Source organism: Gobio gobio (assembly GCF_949357685.1).
Source record: "Gobio gobio genome assembly, chromosome: 2".
Taxonomy (NCBI): Eukaryota; Metazoa; Chordata; class Actinopteri; order Cypriniformes; family Gobionidae; genus Gobio; species Gobio gobio.
This window is the reverse complement of record NC_137098.1, coordinates 53,623,051-53,645,019: the sequence shown is the minus strand read 5'-3', so window position 1 is coordinate 53,645,019 and position 21,969 is coordinate 53,623,051. Positions and strand designations below refer to the sequence as shown.

Here is a 21,969-nt window from a genome sequence, read left to right as displayed (position 1 = left end):
ATGTCAGTCGAGGTCTTTAGATTGAACAGTTGTACCACTTGTACTTACTGAAGTCAATGTCAATCCACTGCAATCCTGTTGAATCTATTACTGGAATGTGTTCATGTCTCACAGGACCCCTCAGAACGCCAGATTATGTTAGGTTTTTCCAAGGTTCTCAGAGGCCCCTCAGATCAGCAACAATGAAAATGATTTGAAATGACATTGTATAAACAGGCGGTTTGGTGCTTTTCTCCACCACCCAGCTCTAAATCCAGAGTAGCTTGGATTAATTGAATGTTTGTGGTCTGGTAAACACATACTTGTAGTGAAGATCACCACCTACTGTTCAATAAGGCACAATAAACCACAGTCTGTCAATGTGTGTGGAACGCTGCAGGATTGGAATGCTACTGCATTGGCGCCCTCTAGAGTCTAGAGTCTTGATTGATCTGTTCCAACAGCAGAGTTAAAGGATAGTCTGGATTGAGTGATTGATCCGACTCGCAGTTGTGTTTGATGGTTTAATGATTTTAGTAGACTTCTTTCTAGAAAAATAAACTCTCCTCTCCCTGCGTTTCTTTGAAATTAATGCAAGCCTACACACTCTCTTCTCGGACATAGTGTCTCTCTTTCTCTCACCCACACAGGTGCAGAGCTATTTTAGTATTGTTTATATAGTTTTTATTAATATTTTGAATTAGCTTTTATTAATATGAAAGTTATTTTTACTTATTCAGTTAGTTGTAATTTTAATAAAGTTTTTCATTAGATATTTATATTTTCATTTATTTCAGTTTTTCAGCTAACAAAAAAACCCAAGTTATTTTTGTAATAACAACACTATTTATTTTTCTCTTTGTCTCCTGTTCATCTCTTTTCTCCACAGAAGGTTCTTGTCTCATTTGCTAATATTAGTTAGACTTAGTAATGACAGTGCAGATGACGGAGAGTTCACAACCTCTCTCTCGTTTGAACGTGAGCCCAATGTTTATTTGATTCTTTTCTGGATCCAAAACAGCATTAAGCATTTGCATTTGCCTTGACAGTCTGATTCATCTGCTCTAATTAAATAAAATGTCCTCTCTCTCAACCATCAGGAATACTGATGTAGCCAGATAAGAGAGAGGAGCTGTCTCAGAAATAGATCTCTGAGTGTTGATTCGCTGAGCCAGTTGGTCTTTTGTCTCCGGCATTTTGGCAGTTGTCTTTATCATTTTTTTTGTTTCTTTATGTATACGTATTCAACATTCTCTCTCTTACTTTTCCCAACTCCAGGTATCTCAATGCCTATCCCAGTGATCGGACTGCGTAACAGAGATAAGGTCTTTATAAACGACAACTGTGCTCTGAACGAGGAAAGCTTCATACTGGTCGGCTCTTTTGTTGCCTTCTTCATTCCCCTGGTCATCATGGTGGTCACGTATTGTCTCACTGTCCAAGCACTTCAGCGTCAGGCCACAGTCTTCCTCTATGAGGGCAAAGCCTCTTCTCAGCAGCCATTGCAGCCACCAGCTCCACCTACTTCCCAGTTGGCCCCGCCGTCGGCTTCATCACGTCGCAGCAGTCTGAACTGTCTACGGATCAGCAACAGCGATGGAAACACGCTCGGTCTGACCGTGCCCCCGGACACCATCTCGATAATTCCGAGTTCAGAAGCGCCGTCTCAAATGAATTCGCCCTCTGGACGGGACCCGAGCGGAGCCCGCGGGCGGCGAGGCATGATGCAGGCCATCAAGAACGAGCGGCGAGCATCCAAAGTGTTGGGTGTAGTGTTCTTCCTCTTCCTTTTCATGTGGTGTCCCTTTTTCATTACTAACGTTCTGTATGTCCTCTGCCGTGGAGCCTGCAACGAGCCTCTGCTCACGGAACTGCTCAACGTGTTCGTTTGGGTGGGCTACATCTCATCGGGTGTCAACCCTTTAGTGTACACTTTGTTTAACAAGACCTACCGGAGGGCTTTTTCAAACTACTTGCACTGCCAGTATAGACAGGTGGGGCTTAAACCAATCACTATAAACGCACCTTGTCCATCCCATGCTGGAGTCATACCCATCCTGATCTGCGAAAAAGTTTCCATTGACCGGAACAGTAACTGCCGCAATGGGGATGGGAACGGAATCCGAAATCTGGAGCCCCATGACATGGACACTGACCCCGGACTGGAGCTGAAACCGGGAATATCAGAGCTTTCCATCAGCAGCAGTCACAGTCACACAGAACACACCAGCAGTGTCTGAAAAATGTCTTTTAGTTTGACGTGGAAAATAGGACAGGGTGTGACCGAGCTCCAAGTGATGTTTAGATCTTGAGCAGATGTCACACCCACAAGAACTTGTGACTCTCGTCGACTCAGCTGTATCACAGCATAGAATGTATGCTGAGTTTGCTACAGAAACAATAATCTGACCGAGGTCAGAAGAGGTAGATGGAATGTAACGTGTGCGTGTGTGTATGAGTTTGTTTGTGTTAACAAGTTCAGATGTTTGAACGCCATTAAGTAATGCATGAGCACCCAGTCTCTTACTAAAGCAGCATTGGACATTACGAGACCGCAGTTCATGCAAGATAGAGTCATAGCATCCTCGTGTGGTCAGTTGAGTAATTACAAAAAGACCTAGTGTGAATCCAAAAAAAAGTTACTGGATGAAGCTATGCTGTCTAAATACACTTGCAAGTCAGATCATTGTTTGTGTAACTTGTAAACGCCTCCGGTACGACATGCTGAATCCTTTGAGTGGCAGGAAAACGGTAATACAGTTGGGGGTCACGTCTTATTTCCTGGCCTAACAATGAGGGGGAAATGACTGCAAACCACTTCTCACAGTGACCTAGCAAACCAGACCTAACAGAACAATGGGGTATAAGTCATATGCCAGATACGGCAGAGAAGTGCTTCTGGAGTGGCAGTTAGGTGTCTTTACACAGACTGTTTGATGCTGCTCAGAGGTGGGATAAATGCATTTACACAGCAATTTAAATAGTATACATTTATACTAGGGGCTAAGGTGGGTCAGAGCAGGCATAATTTAGTCTGGCTTTTATGCAGCATTACGTCTTTACACAGAATTCTGAGCAGCCTTAAATCAGTTGTGTAAAGATGCCTATTCTTAACATTTGACAAGAATTTCAATTAGCATCTTTAATGCTAAAATGTAAAGCAGTTTGAGCTTTAGTCCAGTTCAAACTGCTTGTCAAGAATTTTTTCAGCAGGTATTAGCCTCGCTCTCCTGTGAATGTAAGGTCAGTTGTGTGCTGCCTCATCAGGTGGTCATGAGAGAATGAGAGAAGAAGCAAAATTGCACAACAGACAAGAGTACTAAGACAATTGACTTTTTATGGACGGACTGTCCGATGTTGGTCAGTACGACCAAAAATGCTCATTTGAGGATGTCTAGGAATATATAATGTATAAAGCTGTACATTTTTGCTGTTTTCCTGTGTAGAACCTTAGAATTTGTCCTGTATCACCTGCCCTTGTTCAAACTCCCATTTTTATACCATAGCCTGTGAATGTTTTACCAGATCCTTTTTTTGTTTGTTTGTTTGGAAAAAAAAACTCATCATTCTCATAATGTTATCATTTTGTGAAGCTGCTATTTATTTAATAAAAGACTATCATTCATTCTGCAGTACACCTCGCTGTGGTGGTCATTGTGTTTGTAAAGTTTTGTAAATTGAAGCATACAGTATGTTGAAGAGTTTGGGTGCATCTATGGAATCAAATTGCTTCCAGAACCACGGACAGCGCCAGATACATAAGTGGGCGGGACATCTTTACATCTTAAATAATCATATATATTTTAAAATCGTTTTGTGGAAATTACATCAATAAGCCATATGTTAAGGAATTTTACCTCCGACTAGAAAAAATTATTAATCATATAAATACACTTTTAAGTACTATGGAATTAGTGTAAAGTATGTAAATTATATAATGTTAAAACCTCTTTTACAATTTCTTAAAATTAGTTTGGTGGTGTAAACTGCTGACAATAACACAGGTGTTAAAATTAAAAGCCACATGATGATGTACTTTTAAACTTAAAATACAAGTATTGCCTTGTTAAATATGTTTATAGATTAACTATATATTATATACATTTTACTTCTAAAAACATTTGACAGAAAATGTAGGCCTAGCTACTTATAGGCCTATATATTTAACGTATACGGTAAGGTGACTTACAGTTAACCAAGTAACGTGTTTTACTTCAGAATCCTATATTTCTGTTAAAATTATATATATATTTTTAATTATATATTGCATTTTATCAACGATGCTGCCATCTACTGATAGAAATACGAATGTATTCTGAAAAATGTGGGAACATTTTTTGAATTTACACAGTAATTTACAAAAATCTATTCCTAACCTCCCCAAAAATGGGGACATTTCTGTTTAGAAAAGCTCATACATTTGTCTTTACCTGTTTGTGCTTATTGAGTTCAACCATTAGAATGGCATTTGTCAGACAACAGCCTACATGGAACTACGCAATATAATCGACCTTATTGGACCATCCTCACTGATATTTTTGCAAAGATTTCTGAGGTAAAGTGCAAATGTCTTCTTCCTCTGCTGCTCCAGTCGGTCTTTATTTTGGTGGGAGGTGGTCAAGACTACAGTCTGCGCATGCGCGCAGGACAGCGTTTATCTTGCTCTAGCAGAAGACTCGACGCTGTCAAGGAAACGCGCACGCTGAGCGCATCGTTCCGAGATTTACAAACAACTGAACCTGTCTCACGTACCGTTATTCAAATCAACCATTGCAGATAATAGCCGTTGAGCGGTGTATGCGATGTAACAATACAGAGGAAGAGAAACGTACGGACCGAAATCAGAGAGACGCCGCGCCAGTGCTTGATATACACAGGTAAATCGGTCTTTTAATCGGTTTTGCATCTCTCATGGGCTTGGACAAAAGCTGAGCTGCTAACGCTAACATCGCGCGCAAGTGCTCTGTTTTGATCACACAAAAAGGCTGTGGTGTTATGGCTGTGAAGAGGATTAATGTTGTGCCGTGAAAATATTCGTACCATGGGGTGGGCATTTTATTAGTATTTGCTTTGACGAGAAATCATGTGGTACGAACAATTAAAATGTCGAGTCAGTTGAGGCTAGTTAACTTTATTAGGAACTACGACATAATACATCCCTATATTTATGTTTACGTAATTGTTCATAGGTCGATCTAGTATGCCTTGGGGCTTGCTGTCTCTAGAATACAGCATATGATATATATGAGGTATTTCTTGCATTAAGCCACACAAAAACTATGATAATTATAAACATAAAAACAATGGGTAATCATCATGTTTTTTTATGTTTTCTAACCACCAAAGTCTGTCTATCTTTTCATATATTTATTCTCTCCAGGCCTACCTGGTTTTCAGTAAATGTAAATGTTGGACCTTGCACTTTGAGGTCTTTATCAACATTTGTAGCTTATATATGTTGCATTTCTTATGAACCTAAATATTTGGTTGGTGAAATTTCTGAAATCTCAAATATAATCTTAAATATACAAATATAAAATCTCAAATATAATTTTAAAACTGTCAAAACATCTCCAGGGCTCAAATGCCTTCAGAGGGTTACTGTCAATGTTATCACTGTAACCTGAGTAAATGATTGGTGTCCACTGTCCAAATGTCCCATTTGAATGTGACTGTGTCATGAGCTTGAATGGATCTTTTTACTTGCACTTTAGCATTGATATGTCAATTCTGTAAATATACTGAATGGACAAGTCTTAAACGTAGAGTCCGAGTCAAGTCTCAACTCAAGTTTCAGTTTAGCATACTGTCTGTATTTGTACAGCAGGCCACCTCTCCCCTTTGTTGTGTTTGTGTGCAAATGTGTTTGCAATGCCTGTGTAAAAGTGCTGTTTGCTGCTATTTTGTCTTTTGTTACCCTTCACCAAAAAAAGAAAGTGCAAGCATGGCCTGTCTTTTGAACTCATCGAAAAGGGCTTTCCAGGTCACACTACATACCAGGATACTAGACAGCTAGACTAAACCAGTGCCTCTCTCATGTTCTCTCTTCCATTCACTTCAGTTGTCAACATGAGGAGGTGCTTCTTTTTTGGTCATTTGGTTCCGGTTTTGTGAACAAACCCCAAAACACCTACACACACACACACACACACAGAGTCTGTTTTACCAGTATGCTTACTCAGCAATATCGGGCAGTAGTAAGGCATGATCGATGCTGCGTTGTTGCAGTTACTTAACATGGGTGTCACGGTGGTCATCATCGATGTTGTGAATCAATCCACTGCTGTACAATGTCATCAATCTCAGACTGGTGTGTCTGGATGTAGGTTTGCTGCGGTAGTCGGTGTTAGTGCTGGGCGGTATGACCAAAAATTTATATCACGGTACTTTTCTAAATTATACCGGTTTCACGGTATATGACAGTATTTTTTTCCCCTATCCCTATGTGGTGTTAACCACATTTAATACTGATTGAGAGAGGAAATACTGCAGTAGATTGACTAGAATGCCCTGTTTTACTGTCATGATGAGTGAATATTGTAGAAAAATTCCACACTAGAATTAATACAGGTTTGCAAAGTCCTACAAAATGATACTGTGTGGAGACAACAACTAATAAAAGACCTGCAACACGCTCATTACAGACACATGAATATTAAAATATGACCATGGAGATAAAAAAAAAACAGAGTTGAGGGCACCTTAAGCATTTTAAATATCTAACCCTATATAACAACAAACTGCCCAAACCAGGGAGAAACGCGGAAGAACATTTAAAGCCCCTGTAGTAAAAAATGCACAAAAATTTTTTGACAAAAAAGTCAAAATTAAGTATGTGTTCTGAGTTTTTCACACCATAGACAAATGTGTTATTAACCACCCAACCAAATTTGAATCATAAAAAAATCTGCCAAGTAAATAAAATAGCTTATCAAAATCTTGAAAAAAGGAGCAGCATTCTCTGCTCTCAAACGCTGGGGGCGTGTCCGCTGTCGGCACTGAAACTACGCCCACTCGCGGGAAAGCTGCTATGAGCACACAAGACGACACTCGCGTACAGTTCACGACGGCACCAGATGTCGGCGGGACGGGAAGATGAAAGCCAGCGTGGGAGATAATCGGTTCGGCCCATTCTGCAGCGGATTATCACTGAATCCCAGTACCCAGTTGAAAATTTGTGAAACTATCCGGTGTAAAGTCACTGCAGAGGCAGGTGATCCTCAAATCTCCATCAAGGTAGCTGTTCAAAATGAATCCACCTCTTCTTGATATCATTGTTTTTGTTTTGTAAGTTGTAGGCTGTTGTAACTAACAGTACTGACAGGAACTCGCGATCGAGTGGACAAACTGATGCGAATGTGCTCTAGTTATAATGTTAGGGGAGGAGCCAGGCTCAGTGCAGTGGCTCCAGTGCGTCATCGACAGTTATGATAGCGTTGGGGGAGGGGCCATATGCTCAGTGACTCCAGTGCGTCATCGAGCCACCGTTTTAGCCCCGCCTAAAAAATCCTGAACACCGCAATGATGAGAAACTGTTTAACGGTTTAATTCCTCAATTCAGTACTACACAGTTCACAGTCTTTGTAACGTGTTTCAGCAATACATTTCTAACATTTATAATGTGTTTAGAAACAAACCTTTACACTAAGGGACTTTAAAAGGTCTAAGGATATTTTCAATACATTTAAAGGATTAGTTCACTTTTAGATAAACTTTTGCTGATAATTTACTCACTCCCATGTCATCCAAGATGTCCATGTCTTTCTTTCTGCAGGCGAAAATAAATTAAGGTTTTTGATGGAAACATTCCAGGATTTTTCTCCATATAATGGACTTCAATGGGCTCCAAACGGTTCATGGTCCAAATGACAGTTTCAGTGCAGCTTCAAAGGGCTTTAAACGATACCAGACGATAAATAAGGGTCTTATCTAGCGAAACGATCAGTTTCTGCGAGAAACCGAGCAGTATTTATGCTGTTATTTTACCTCTTATCAGACGAACGTGATAATCTCTGAGCTCAGCCATAACGTCTGCTAAGTGAGGTCAAAATACGAGCGTGGTCATAGATATATCGATTGTAGATGCCTCATTCTACTGATCCGTGCAGGCGCTAATGAGGCATCTATGTATAATGACCACGCTCGTATTTTGACCTCACTTAGCGGAAGTTATGGCGGAGCTCAGAGATGATCACGTTCGTCTGATAAGAAGTAAAATAATAGTGTAAATACTGCTCGGTTTCTCGCAGAAACTGATCGTTTCGCTAGATAAGACCCTTATTCATCGTCTGGTATCGTTTAAAGCCCTTTGAAGCTGCACTGAAACTGTCATTTGGACCTTGAACCGTTTGGAGCCCATTGAAGTCCATTATATGGAGAAAAATCCTAAAATGTTTTCATCAAAAACCTTAATTTCTTTTTGACTGCAGAAAGAAAGACACGGACATCTTGGATGACATGGGGGTGAGTAAATTATCAGCAAAAGTTTATTTAAAAGTGAACTAATCCTTTAAGAGCACTACAGTCTCTGAACAAATGACACACGCAAGTTTAACACAGAAAGAATAAAGCGGTTACTTTTTTGCCCATTCTTCTTTGAATTGTCAGTCTATTAACTTACACCATTGTCTTTGGTGTAGCAGAATAATCCATCGTGTCATCACGGTCGTGATCCGACGTACGGTTGTAGTATCAGTGTCCTTGTTTGTTGCACATATATTTCATTTGAAGAAGACGTGATGTAATATGTGCGCATACACGCTGCTGGTTCATGTTTAGAGCACAAGATGATATGAAATATGTCCATAATAAACTTAAACACGCTCGATCTGATCTATATGATCCATGTGGGGAACATTGTTAATCTTACGGCGGCGCTCGGCGCAGAAACTGCTCTTTTGCACGCTCCGCATGTTGTTTGAATTCTCCGCTGTAATCATAGGCTGTAATGCGATCTCAGCTGTGCCCTCACTACAGTGAAACGGGACCCTTCTCAAACTGTCATGCTGTGGTGTGTTCCGAACGCTGTTTAAGCGACATATACCGGTATTGCGGTATAATAAACATCGTTATTCGGTGTGAACCGGAATACCGCCCAGCTCTAGTCTGTGTTACACTATGTTCGGCCGTACATGATTACATTGCCCATCCGCGGCACCTGTTTTCTTTTTTGTAGAAATAAAAGATGCTACAATTAGGCTATGAACTGAAAGTCTCTGTTCTAACTCCATACAGAACGAGCTCAGTACAGTACGAGTCACAGGCACAGTACAGCAGGAGTCAGATTTCACTTATCACGTGACGAGAGTAAGGAGAGATGACTGACAAAATGATGGTGGAGAATTTTGTGAATTTTGAGAATTTTGGAGAATCATTAATGTGATTGGATGTAGCTAAAACTTACTGCTTCAGGGGCAATCAGCAACTTATTTCTAATTTGATTGATTTATTGGGCCCTGTTTGGAAATTAATAAGGGATTGTGTCAAAAATGTCACCAAAAGTAATATAAATGCTCACAAAATTCAAGATAATGTTGCAAAAAAGTACTTGTATGAGATGTGAATTTTATATATTATAACGTGATATAATTAAGCAATATCACAAGAGCAATAGCTGTTTTCACAAATTTGAGCATGACTGCAAAGTGCAAAAATAATATTGCTTTTATATAAACATTCAATAATTTTTTTAAAACATTCTTCTCAACATTATTTATGCATTTGTAATTCACCAATTCAGATGCATCTTCTGTACCATCTCTGCAGTGCAAATATTAATTTAGTTGTTAATGATTTCATTTGATTGGTCACAGCACTATATAGTGTCTTATTTTAATTGTATGTATTGATTAAAAATAAGTAATATCCCTGGTGGTAATGTGGATATTTATGAATTTAAGGATTGGTGGTCTGGTCTTGACTCAGTCTCACCCTGCCTTGATCTTAGTCTTGTCTTGCTCTCAACCCCTCAAAGTCTTGGTCTCAACCCCTCAAAGTCTTGGTCTTGTTTTGGTCTCAACCCCTCAAAGTCTTGGTCTTGTCTTGCTCTCAACCCCTCAAAGTCTTGGTCTTGTCATGGTCTCAACCCCTCAAAGTCTTGGTCTTGTCTTGGTGTCAAGCCCTCAAAGTCTTGGTCTTGTCTTGGTCTCAACCCCTCAAAGTCTTGGTCTTGTCTTGCTCACAACCCCTCAAAGTCTTGGTCTTGTCTTGGTCTCAACCCCTCAAAGTCTTGGTCTTGTCTTGCTCACAACCCCTCAAAGTCTTGGTCCTGTCATGGTCTCAACCCCTCAAAGTCTTGGTCTTGGTCTTGTCTTGGTCTCAAGCCCTCAAAGTCTTGGTCTTGTCTTGGTCTCAAGCCCTCAAAGTCTTGGTCTTGTCTTGGTCTCAAGCCCTCAAAGTCTTGGTCTTGTCTTGGTCTCAACCCCTCAAAGTCTTGGGGCCCTATCTTGCACCCAGCGCAATTGACTTTGTACACCGACGCATGTGTCATTCCTATTTTGCACCCGCGCAAAGCGCGCTTTTCCCTCCACAGAAGCATGTCGCTAAACTAGTGAATGAACTTGCGCTCCCTGGGCGGTTCAGCGCAAAAAAGGAGGCGTGTTCCGGCGCAAACAATCCCTGGTGCTATTTTGCTGTTCCATTAAACAATTGCGCCACTGACCAGAAAAAACCTAGTCTAAAGTCAGTGGCGCGTTGCGCGTTGTTCATTATGCTATTTTAAGGGCGCATGCTTGACCATAATGTATAGCGTGCACAACGCGCATACACTTTGCTCATGTAATCTACACAGATGCAACAGTTATTTTTGCAAATCATAAATTGTTACACTAAAAAAATATTAACACATGAGATGACGGAAATCATTGTGGTGTGCCACGAAGATGTGAAAAAATAGGCATAAATCTAGCTTACAAATGATTCAGGCTAATTGTAATAATTAAGGATAAGACCTGTTTGCCCAATAGTGGCAAGACATATATGTATATAAGGACATTTGACAAATTGGTTTGTCCGTCAAGAACCAGGAAAAAAAATCGACTGAAAAACTGAAAAAACTGAAAGACTGAAAAAAAAAAAGACGGTGAAATCACCTTTACCATGATGTACAACATTACAACTTCACTTCTCTGTCTTTCACTGCTCTTACAAGAACATCAGTCTCCTCTGCTGTGAACCGCTCCTGGCGTGCGCCTGGTAAATACGCCATAATAATAGCAATCCATAATGGAACTTGCGCACCTGCTTTTAAAGGGAATGTTGGATGACGCTCGGATTGGTTTATTCACGTTACGCCCAAACCACACCTGTGAATAATGAAGCTACTTCAGACCAACCCATTTTAGATTTGCGCCGGGCGCAAGAGCCATTTATCCCGCCGGGAAAATAGCAACAGCGCCGAGACCCGCCCACAAAGTTACTTGCGCTTCGCGCTTTGATACTTGCGTTTCAGATCGTTAAAATGGGGCCCTTGGTCTCAACACACATTGGTCTTTGTCTCGGATTAGATGGTCTTGACTACAACACTACTGTCAGCATGCTAACCACTTTTGTAACGCATTCAGTCTTCAGCAATACATTTCAAGAGAGTTATTGTCTGATTTCAAACTGCATGCTGTGAACAATGTTTGTGTTTTTTTTGCATCTTCTTCCATAAGTCTTTCCACGTTTTGTTTTGTTTTTTGGGAGGACTGTGAGTTTTGTGCAATGACCCTGAACCGGCCTAATTATATAGGACGTCTAGGACCTAGTCAACTAGTAATTTAGACAACTACTAGGTGATTTAGGTAATGTTTAGTTTAGTTTTGTACATCCCTAATTTGTCCATGAATTCTCTATGTAATGGAAGTTGTGACAGATCTTCTGAATTTATGTACATCAAAGTGAACCTGATTATTAAAAAAAGAAAAAATATAGGGCCGGAAACTGGTGACGTCCATCAGTTGTATGTAGAGGCATATTATAATGCAAGGTTGCAGTCGTTTGTAAGAAAGGAAAAAGGGTTTAAGCGGACTATAGCTTATCAGAGAAAAGTCTTGTAATGAAAAAATTACAAGGTAGAGAAAAAAGGAAAGAAACGCATGCATGGATAATTCATTCACAACAACATGCATTTAAAAAAAATGATGAAATTGCGTTAATTTTCATTTCATGCTCACTTAGTTTTTGTTTGAGTATCAAACTGAAGTAATCATTCTTTTGGGTCTTCTCTGGGCTGAAAGTTTCATCCATCTCCATTCAGCCCACAGCCATATTTCACTCCCCAGTTAGCCCGTCGCCTTCTCAGTCCAAACACCCCAGTTTCTTTTTCCTGTTAGCCCTGCCCCATTTACACAGATGAAGGACCCATCCATAACTTCAGATACAAAGCAGGTCGCAGGTCAGAGCAGTCCTCAAAGCACTGGCTCCAGGGAGTGACCCTTTTTGCTCCAGGCCTTATCCAGCACGGGGACTCCAGCTAGGTCACAGGGTGTCCTGGCTGATTTGTTCCGATTGTGCTGAATGTAGCACATTTAATTGTGTGTGACGGAGTGAGAAGAGTTCATGGGAGAGAGAGACAGAGAGTGAGAGTGCTGCTAACCCTCAAGCTCATCACAGTTTAACACACACTCTTTAATGCTAAAGTTTGGGCTTTAGGGACCCATATCTTTTTTTCATCTAGCATTACAGCTGTATAATTCATAACAACAAAGAATTTTCTTGATTTGCAAAAGCCTCATCTGATGTCTTCAAAATCACATCCACAAGAGCTGGAACACATGATGAGGGCAGAGCTGTCCAGAGAAAGATTATCATTAACTAAATCTAAAACATTTGAATTGGTTTGTTAATTGAAATAAAATATAAATATTAGATGAAAACAAACTAAATAAATAAAAAATGTTGCTTAATCAACTAAATAAGTGTAAGTTTAACTGTAAATAAATAAGCTAAAACTGAAATAAAAACTCAGATTAAAAAAAAAAAAGACAAAAGCACATAATACTTACTTACAATTATACTAAAAAGCTAATTCAACATATTAATAAAAACATTAATAGAAGGCCTGTATAAATAAAACTTAAATAATACTTAAAACTGAAAAGTCTGATGTCATTGACCTTGAGGGGAATAATGTGCAGTTTGCGCTGCCTTTCTGTTGGTCTAATATCTTGTCTGTAGTGTTTGGCTTCTGCTCTTCTCCTCTTTTTTTTTTTGATCAAGCAACAATCAGGGGGCATGAAAGGAAACCATGGCAACACTTCCTCTCAGTCTGCACTGATGACACTCTTGTTCTGTGTTCCGAACAGCTCTGAATATTTAGGATAAGGGAACAGAATGTAATCATATTTTTGTTTTTTGGTGGCTTTGGTTGATGGTTGATCGGCATGGCTCCCAAAGAGCCCACAGCATTGATCTTCACATTAAAGAGGTGAAGGGAAGCCAGTGGAAAAGTGGGGCAGGGGGGTCAGGGGCTCTGGAATCTGAGCAGCACAAACACACGTCCCCGCATCAGATCGACCTGCCGTTTGTGCTCCTCTTGGTTTGTCATTTAAAAACATTGTTTCTTCCTGAGAACTGTTGCTGGGAGAAGAGAAAAGAAGCAGAGATGAGTCTGATGTTGGATGGTATTTGTCGATTTTGTGTGTATTGTTTCAAATGTAAAAGATATGATATATAAGTCTGATATATTGGTGATGTTTATACAGTGTTTGCATGTGTCTCTCGCATTTAAAATGTTTTGAGGTATATCAATATTTTAGGTTTCTGAAAGCAAATAAGTGATACTTAAGGCCCCGATGCCTTTCGTGAGAAGCACAATATACTGTTAAAGAACATCCCGATGCCGTCCACACTGCTGAGAGCTACGGTTAGATGAATATGTAAATATGTGCTACACGCTTTCCTCTCTCAATAAAAAAACAAACACAACAAAAATGAGAAAACAGCAAGTTTTTTTAAAAAGAAAGCAGAAGAAAAGCATCCCATCAAAGCAACCGTGGATATGTTTGCACGAGCTCTGCAATTCGGCATTCCATTAAAGTCATGTCACATTTATTTATATAGCACTTTATATAATATATTGCTTAAAAGCATGCAACTTTATGTGTCTTATTTCATCAAAAGTACAACTTAATTTTCTACTGTAAAGCGACTCTCCAGTGTGTTCATGTTTTTAACCGCGGACGTCTGACATCGACAGACTTGACAGAAGAAATGAACCGGAGAAGAGTTCCGTTTGAATAAAGGTGGAGCCTCAACGCACACCTAACTATTATGTAATAGTATTAGTAAATATAAGGGTAGACAAGATTAACTTGTAGAACTTTGTCTACCGGTAAAGATTTTGGACTATCTTCTCTATCCCGGTTACACTCATGTGACGTTGCTGTGCTGCTTGGTCACGTATAGTTTCCATGTGTTAAGCATAGCGCAAGTGATTTTAAACCATTGAAGCACAGTAAGCAGCGAAAGAGAATTCATTATATGTGCATGCTGTGCTTTTTGCTACCTAATTGGGCTTGGACGGTTAAATACACATACTTATGTGTCAAAGTGACCATGCAAACACAGTCATTTATGTCTTAAATGAATGTTAACAGTTGAGAAAGAAAACGCACGAGTATATTGGATCCGTGCGGTCAGTCTTAAAGTGACAGCATCCAAATTTACCTGCTGTCGTTTTTCATGTTAATCAAACAACAAAAAAGAGAAAATCTCTCACTGCTCTTGAATGAATCACTTTTGTAGCTCTAGTAAGAATAAACGTATATTTAATTTATACATTAAACACTATGCATTTGATTACTTATACATTAGGTTATATTTCTTATTCATAGTGTTTTAAAGTTTTTCAGATAGGTCCATTTCGTTTATCAGTTTACTTGTCTTCAGTAAGCTTGAGTTTTTTTAGGCTAGTATATATCGTGATCTATATCGTTATCGTGAAATAAAATTACTCCTATCATTAAATAACATTTTGGTCATATCGCCCACCCCTATGTAATAGCCACAGACCAACGGTTGAACAAAGGTGTTTACCAGTCAGAGTGAACTTTTCCGGAAAGTTCGCTTTGGCAAACCGTTTCGAACTCCTGAAACGAACACAAAACAAACTTCATTTATATCTTGGCCTTTAAGGTTTGTAGACAATGTCAGTAGGTCATCGCTGTACATTTGCTATGTAGATCTGCCTATATGCTTTATGGTTCAAAGGTTGGAGTTTTCAGTATTGGAGATATTAGTAAAGGTTGGAGATATTTCAGTACCTATCGATACTGAAATATCTGATTCCAATACTCATTATCTGCAGTATTGATACACGATACCAACTGCGCTCTCTCGCGCTCTTCTCTTTTCTTAGATAGCAAATTGACATACCCGCCTTCTTTCACTCACTTGTTTTATTCGCTCCAGGTGAATAGCATTGCTGTTTATAGGGCCTGAATTTCAGCACGGGATTGCCAGTATTGCACATTGTATAACTAATTGTGCAGCTCGCGAGTACCAAATTTAGTTATTTTGTTCACGCAAGTTCAGTTGGTTATGTGTTTGTATTTCTTAAGTGAACATAAACAGCTGAGAAAGAAAACGTGTTTGTAACTGTCAAGTGTGCCACACACATCCTGAAAAGTGAAGCCAAAGCAGCTCAATCGGCCCCAGGTGGTTGGTCCCAGTATAGCTCCTAATCCCTGCCCCCTCCATATATTCTAATGGGAGGCAAGACAAACTAAACAATCAAATTACAATTCAAATAAATGTTTTCAAAGGATAGTTTCTGTCATTTTTGGTAGTTTTTATCACGCTGATGTAAGTTCAAGTGTTTTTTTTTTTTTTTATAAGTTTAGTTTTAGTTAGTTATTTGATGTTACAAAATATTTCTTTCAAAAAAATTCATTTGAACTTCTATTCATAAAAGGAATCCTGAAATGTATCATGGTTTCCACAAAAATATTTTTAAACTGCGATGATGATTATAGGAATGTTTCTTGATCACCTAATTAGCATATTATAATGACTTCTGAAGGATCATGTGACACTGAAGACTGGAGTAATCAATGAAATTCAGCTTTGCCATCACAGGAATAAATTACATTTTGAAAAATATTATTAAAGTAATATATTTTCACAATATTTTGATCAAATAAATGCAGCTGTAGAAGGATTGCATTAATTTGGAACCTATTAAGAGAATTAGTGTTTGTAACTAATAGGGCTGAAAGATTTTAGAAAAAAAAAATATATATATATATATATATATTTAAACCAATATTGCGATATTTAATATTCTTAAGCTCTTTATCTTCTGTATTATTCAACAAAGATGAGCAATACATTTTATAATAATGGGGGGGAATCTTTAGGTACTGTACCTGACGATCTGATTCCAATTCTGGGAGTCACAATCGGATTTCAAAACAATTCTTGAACTTTTTTCGTGTGTGTGTGTGTGTGTGTGTGTGTGTGTGTGTGTGTGTGTGTGTGTGTGTGTGTGTGTGTGTGTGTGTGTGTGTGTGTGTGTGTGTGTGTGTGTGTGTGTGTGTGTGTGTGTGTGTGTGTGTGTGTGTGTGTGTGTGTGTGTGTGTGTGTGTGTGTGTGTGTGTGTGTGTGTGTGTGTGTGTGTGTGTGTGTGTGTGTGTGTGTGTGTGTGTGTGTGTGTGTGTGTGTGTGTGTGTGTGTGTGTGTGTGTGTGTGTGTGTGTGTGTGTATATATATACACACACACACTAAACGCCTGTCAAACACGTGATTACTGGACTAAGTAGTCTTACTGTGCTAATACTGTCAAATACACACATGGTTAACATAAACACAGTCGGTTATGTCTAAAGTGAAAGTAAAATCGTCGTTTATCTGTATATTAGATGCACGCAGGTCTTAAATGGACAGCAGCGCAGCCTATAGTGAACACGCTGTAATTAAAGGGACAGTTCACCTCTAAAATTATGTCATTAGCCTATTTACTCACTCTAATATTGTTCCAAACCTGTATTCATTTCTCGATGACAGAATTTTCATTTCTGAGTGAACTATCCCTTTAATGTTAATACAACATCAAAAGACAAAGAGAAAATCTCTCACTGCTCTTGACTGAAGAACTTTAATACAGTAGCTTTAATAAGAATCATTGTATATTTTATAGTGAAGTCTATGTAGTGTTTTATTTTTACTTTTCTTCATTAAATTTCATACTTAAATACTGCTGTACAGCTCTGAGCTCCCAGTGTAAATCTTATACATTTATTTTATATTATACAATACACTAGGAATGTGTACAAGGTTTTTTAAAGTAAAGTTTTAAGTTTAAGTAAGGTTTTTCAATTCTTTTAAGTAAAATAAATAAAGAGAATTGCAATAAAAAAATAGTCTTTTTTTTTCTCCTTAACCTCTTGCTGTTCCTATCGCCTAAGAATAGAATAGTAAAAAACTGATGTGACAAGCCATCAGAACGGAACCGAACCGAAAACCGTGGTTAAAAACCAGTGCTGGGAATCGATTAAAATTTTTTTACTAATTAATCACATTTTTTCTGTAATATTTTACGTTTTTAATATTTTGATATTGTAATAATATCAGTTACTCTCCAAATTAATGTAGAAACAATTTAAAGACAATTTAAAGTGTTGTAATGGCATCTTTTTATGAATGAAGGCCAGTCTCACTGATACTAAAGTGTCTATGAAACATTAATGACGTTACATTACAGTATAACTGAAAGCTAACAATTTCAACATTTATTAGGCTTTAAAAAAACGTTTAATTTAAGTGAACTTAAAACAATCTTTACATAAACCCATTATAATAAATGTTATTTTTACCTGTGGCCTTCCCTGTTAGACATATACAGAAATGTAATAGTTATCAAACACCTTTCTTAACTGTATAAATAATAAATGAAATACAGATTAATCATCATTAAAGCTACAATTTTCTCTGTTCCCATTGTTCTTTGATGAACATTAATGACAGGCATCATCAGTGCTCCTTTAACAGCCACTGACGAACATGACGCGGATCTCACGCATCTCATTTCCTCACAACTCTTTAAGTTAATTTAAGACGTTATTTGACCAATTTAATACTCCTAACTTGAGAATACTCAAAATTCTCTGTGTTGTTGTTATTGTTTGTTCAAGAGCAAAAGAGAACTCGATGTGAGCATCCGTCTCACACGTCGAGTGTCTGTCAGAGTGTCTCTCGATCAGCTGACATGAGACTCAGCCACACAGACATGACACTGACACACATGAATGCACGCACACACACACACGCACACACACACACAGACAGCGCGTTCTCTTGTGTCTTGTCGTGCTTGGAATAGGGATGGGCGATATCTTATCGTTTGCGATATACCGGTAAAAATTCTCCCCACGATAAGAATTTGTCTTCCCGCGATAATAGCGATAAAGCCTAGTTGATAGCGCGACCCATCCGCACCGTGCCACCGCTGGCCGTCTCTTGATGCCCTAAGCGTTATTACTTTTTGATGGCCGCGGTGGCTGCGTTCGTCAATTTGTATGGCTGAACGGGGGTTGGAGAGAGAATTTTCTTGTGGTGCCCCCCGCAGCACTCGGTGTCCTAAGCAATGGGAGCGGCGGCACTGAATCCGCATCTCACGTGCAGAGCGAAAACAACTATGGTGGAAGCTGCGGAAGAGTTCAAAGCTAAACGAGGGGCACCTGAGGGCAATCTGAACCTGTACATACAGATGTATTTTCACTCGCTGAGCACTTGGACTGAGCGCTTAAGAGATTCGCTCTGTCTCAATCGATCGGTAAAGCACACTATTTCAGTTCATCTCAATGAATGCGCAGTGTATTTGACGCACATTAAACACTAGTGTGAGGCGCGCGACTGAGAGCGCTCAGTGTTTCACACACACTCAAAGAGAGAGCGAGAGAGTCTTATACCACACAGAATTGACGTGCTACATGTAAACAATATCCTTCGTTGTATTTTCCTGTAAAATAATGGCGTTTATTTGGAATTATTCAGCCTTTCATGAACAGGAAGAAACTAATGCACAGACGGGAATCTCATTGGCTGGCGTGCACCTATTACGGTGCCTGTTTTGATTTCAGTAAATCAGTTAGAATGAGCGCTGACAACGTGATTAATATTCATGAACCCAGAAGCTCATTATTCCTTAGTGCAGTTTATTTTTATTAGTAGAAGAATTCGTGGTATTATCTTATCAACTCAAATTACTGAAGTTCTATCATTAAATCATTATTTTCAACTTTTTTGTTATCTGAAGACATTTCTGGGATAATTGCTTTTGCTGTTTCTGCTATTTTTACCACTGCACCATGAGTGTATGAATAAATACAGAATCAGTTTACATGTAAAACTTGTCATTGATTTTAATTATTATTGTTTGTATTGTGTAATGTTTTTCAGCACAGTTGCACTATTTAAACATTACCTGCACTTTTACAGAAGACAATTATATCTGCAACTTTTCCATTTCTGAAAAGGCTGGTGTGGAATTTTACATTAAAAAAAAAATTAATTAAATAAATAAATATATATATATATATATATATATATTTTTTTTTTTTTATTATAATTTTTAATGTATTATAGGAGCCTATTTGATGACATGTGTGTTTTACTTTAGATCATTGTTTGTTTTTCTGAAACTCGCAAGAATGCATGCAGCTTTCACTTGTATCCAAAAACATGGGGAATGATACTACATCTATCGTCATTGATATTGTTATCGCAATAAATACTAGAAAATATCGGGATACATTTTTAAGTCCATATCGCCCATCCCTAGCTTGGAAGCATTTAGATGAATAGGAGCGTGATCATGTAGGCAAAAATGGATATAAAAACGGACGCTGCGTTATTTGCGTTAAATATTTTTAATGCGTTAAGCTGAAAAAATTAATCGGCCGCGTTAACACGTTAATTTGCCCAGCCCTAATATATATATACACTCACCTAAAGGATTATTAGGAACACCATACTAATACTGTGTTTGACCCCCTTTCGCCTTCAGAACTGCCTTAATTCTACATGGCATTGATTCAACAAGCTGCTGAAAGCATTCTTTAGAAATGTTGGCCCATATTGATAGGATAGCATCTTGCAGTTGATGGAGATTTGTGGGATGCACATCCAGGGCACGAAGCTCCCGTTCCACCACATCCCAAAGATGCTCTATTGGGTTGAGATCTGGTGACTGTGGGGGCCATTTTAGTACAGTGAACTCATTGTCATGTTCAAGAAATCAATTTGAAATGATTCGAGCTTTGTGAATGGTGCATTATCCCGCTGGAAGTAGCCATCAGAGGATGGGTACATGGTGGTCCTAAAGGGATGGACATGGTCAGAAACAATGCTCAGGTAGGCTGTGGCATTTAAACGATGCCCAATTGGCACTAAGGGGCCTAAAGTGTGCCAAGAAAACATCCCCCACACCATTACACCACCACCACCAGCCTGCACAGTGGTAACAAGACATGATGGATCCATGTTCTCATTCTGTTTACGCCAAATTCTGACTCTACCATCTGAATGTCTCAACAGAAATCAAGACTCATCAGACCAGGCAACATTTTTCCAGTCTTCAACTGTCCAATTTTGGTGAGCTTGTGCAAATTGTAGCCTCTTTTTCCTATTTGTAGTGGAGATGAGTGGTACCCGGTGGGGTCTTCTGCTGTTGTAGCCCATCCGCCTCAAGGTTGTGTGTGTTGTGGCTTCACAAATGCTTTGCTGCATACCTCGGTTGTAACGAGTGGCTATTTCAGTCAAAGTTGCTCTTCTATCAGCTTGAATCAGTCGGCCCATTCTCCTCTGACCTCTAGCATCAACAAGGCATTATCGCCCACAGGACTGCCACATACTGGATGTTTTTCCCTTTTCACACCATTCTTTGTAAACCCTAGAAATGGTTGTACGTGAAAATCCCAGTAACTGAGCAGATTGTGAAATACTCAGACCCGCCCGTCTGGCACCAACAACCATGCCACGCTCAAAATTGCTTAAATCACTTTTCTTTCCCATTCTGACATTCAGTTTGGAGTTCAGGAGATTGTCTTGACCAGGACCACACCCCTAAATGCATTGAAGCAACTGCCATGTGATTGGTTGATTAGATAATTGCATTAATGAGAAATTTAACAGGTGTTCCTAATAATCCTTTTGGTGAGTGTATGTATATATATATATGATTTTACGTTTTATTGATAAGATTAATTAATATGTAATTATAAGTACTTTTTAAAATAATTACACATTAAAAAATTTAAAAAATTGCTTAACAATTTTAAATATAAACTAATATTGCTTTAAAACATAAAAGCTAGTAAATAATACAGAGGAACAAAAAAATATATTACAAACATGAACAAAGAGTGCTTTCAGTATTTAAGAGTATTTGAACGTTTTCCATTCAAGAGCTGTGAGTGTTTTTTTTTTTAAGCCTTCATAGAGCATTTGTAAGGAAAATACCGGCGGGCGAGAACACACACTGTAAGCGTAACATCAAGCAAAGCTGTGCAATGAAGCCTGCGAATATAATTGTAATTCGCTTCAACCTTTCCAAACGTTATGAAATATTATTTTATGGTTCGAGTGGTGTGTGTGAGAGAGAGGAAATGGAAGCAATCAGAATACGGATGTTTCTAAAACACACACAGCACCATTGCGCACCTGCAGTTAAAATCTAAGCTCCGAATTGGTCCAGAATCATTGGAGAGAGAATCTTTTCTCCCTCCCCTATTGTATAGTATGACCAACACAATATTAGATGGATTAAACACAAACTGTTCTTTCCATTAGGCCAGGCCTGTAGGCGTAACGTGCCAAGTTGGTGCTTCTTCTGCAGACTGCTTTACTCTCACGTGTCATGTGACCAGACTGTAATCGCAGCCTTTACGGTTAAAAGATTGTTTTATCATATCGCGATATTATCGCAAATGCAATGAATCGTTCAGCCCTAGTGACTAATGATATAGTGTGTGTGATATTTTGCAAGCAGTCCGCAGGCACTTGGCTCAG

The 21,969-nt window shown here is 38.9% G+C and overlaps 2 protein-coding genes across 5 annotated transcripts in view; both read left to right on the top strand.

Annotated features, from left to right (window-relative positions):
* Positions 1-3,607, top strand: part of htr2cl1 (5-hydroxytryptamine (serotonin) receptor 2C, G protein-coupled-like 1) — a 122,752-nt gene extending 119,145 nt beyond the window's left edge. The window contains exon 4 of the mRNA XM_079803890.1: positions 1,258-3,607. Coding sequence (XP_079660016.1) covers positions 1,258-2,219 — 962 coding nt within the window. The 3' untranslated portion in view covers positions 2,220-3,607. The remainder of the gene's footprint in view (positions 1-1,257) is intronic.
* Positions 3,608-4,635: 1,028 nt separating this feature from the next.
* The window catches only part of LOC307140976 (actin-binding protein WASF3), a 50,277-nt gene continuing 32,943 nt past the window's right edge, over positions 4,636-21,969 (top strand). For 2 of the 4 annotated variants that reach the window (XM_079840838.1, XM_079840837.1), the window contains exon 1: positions 4,652-4,856. The gene's annotated coding sequence lies outside the window, so the exon portion shown is untranslated. Of the gene's footprint in view, positions 4,857-21,969 lie in introns of all 4 variants that reach the window. The other 2 variants (XM_079840835.1, XM_079840836.1) reach the window with 2 other exon arrangements.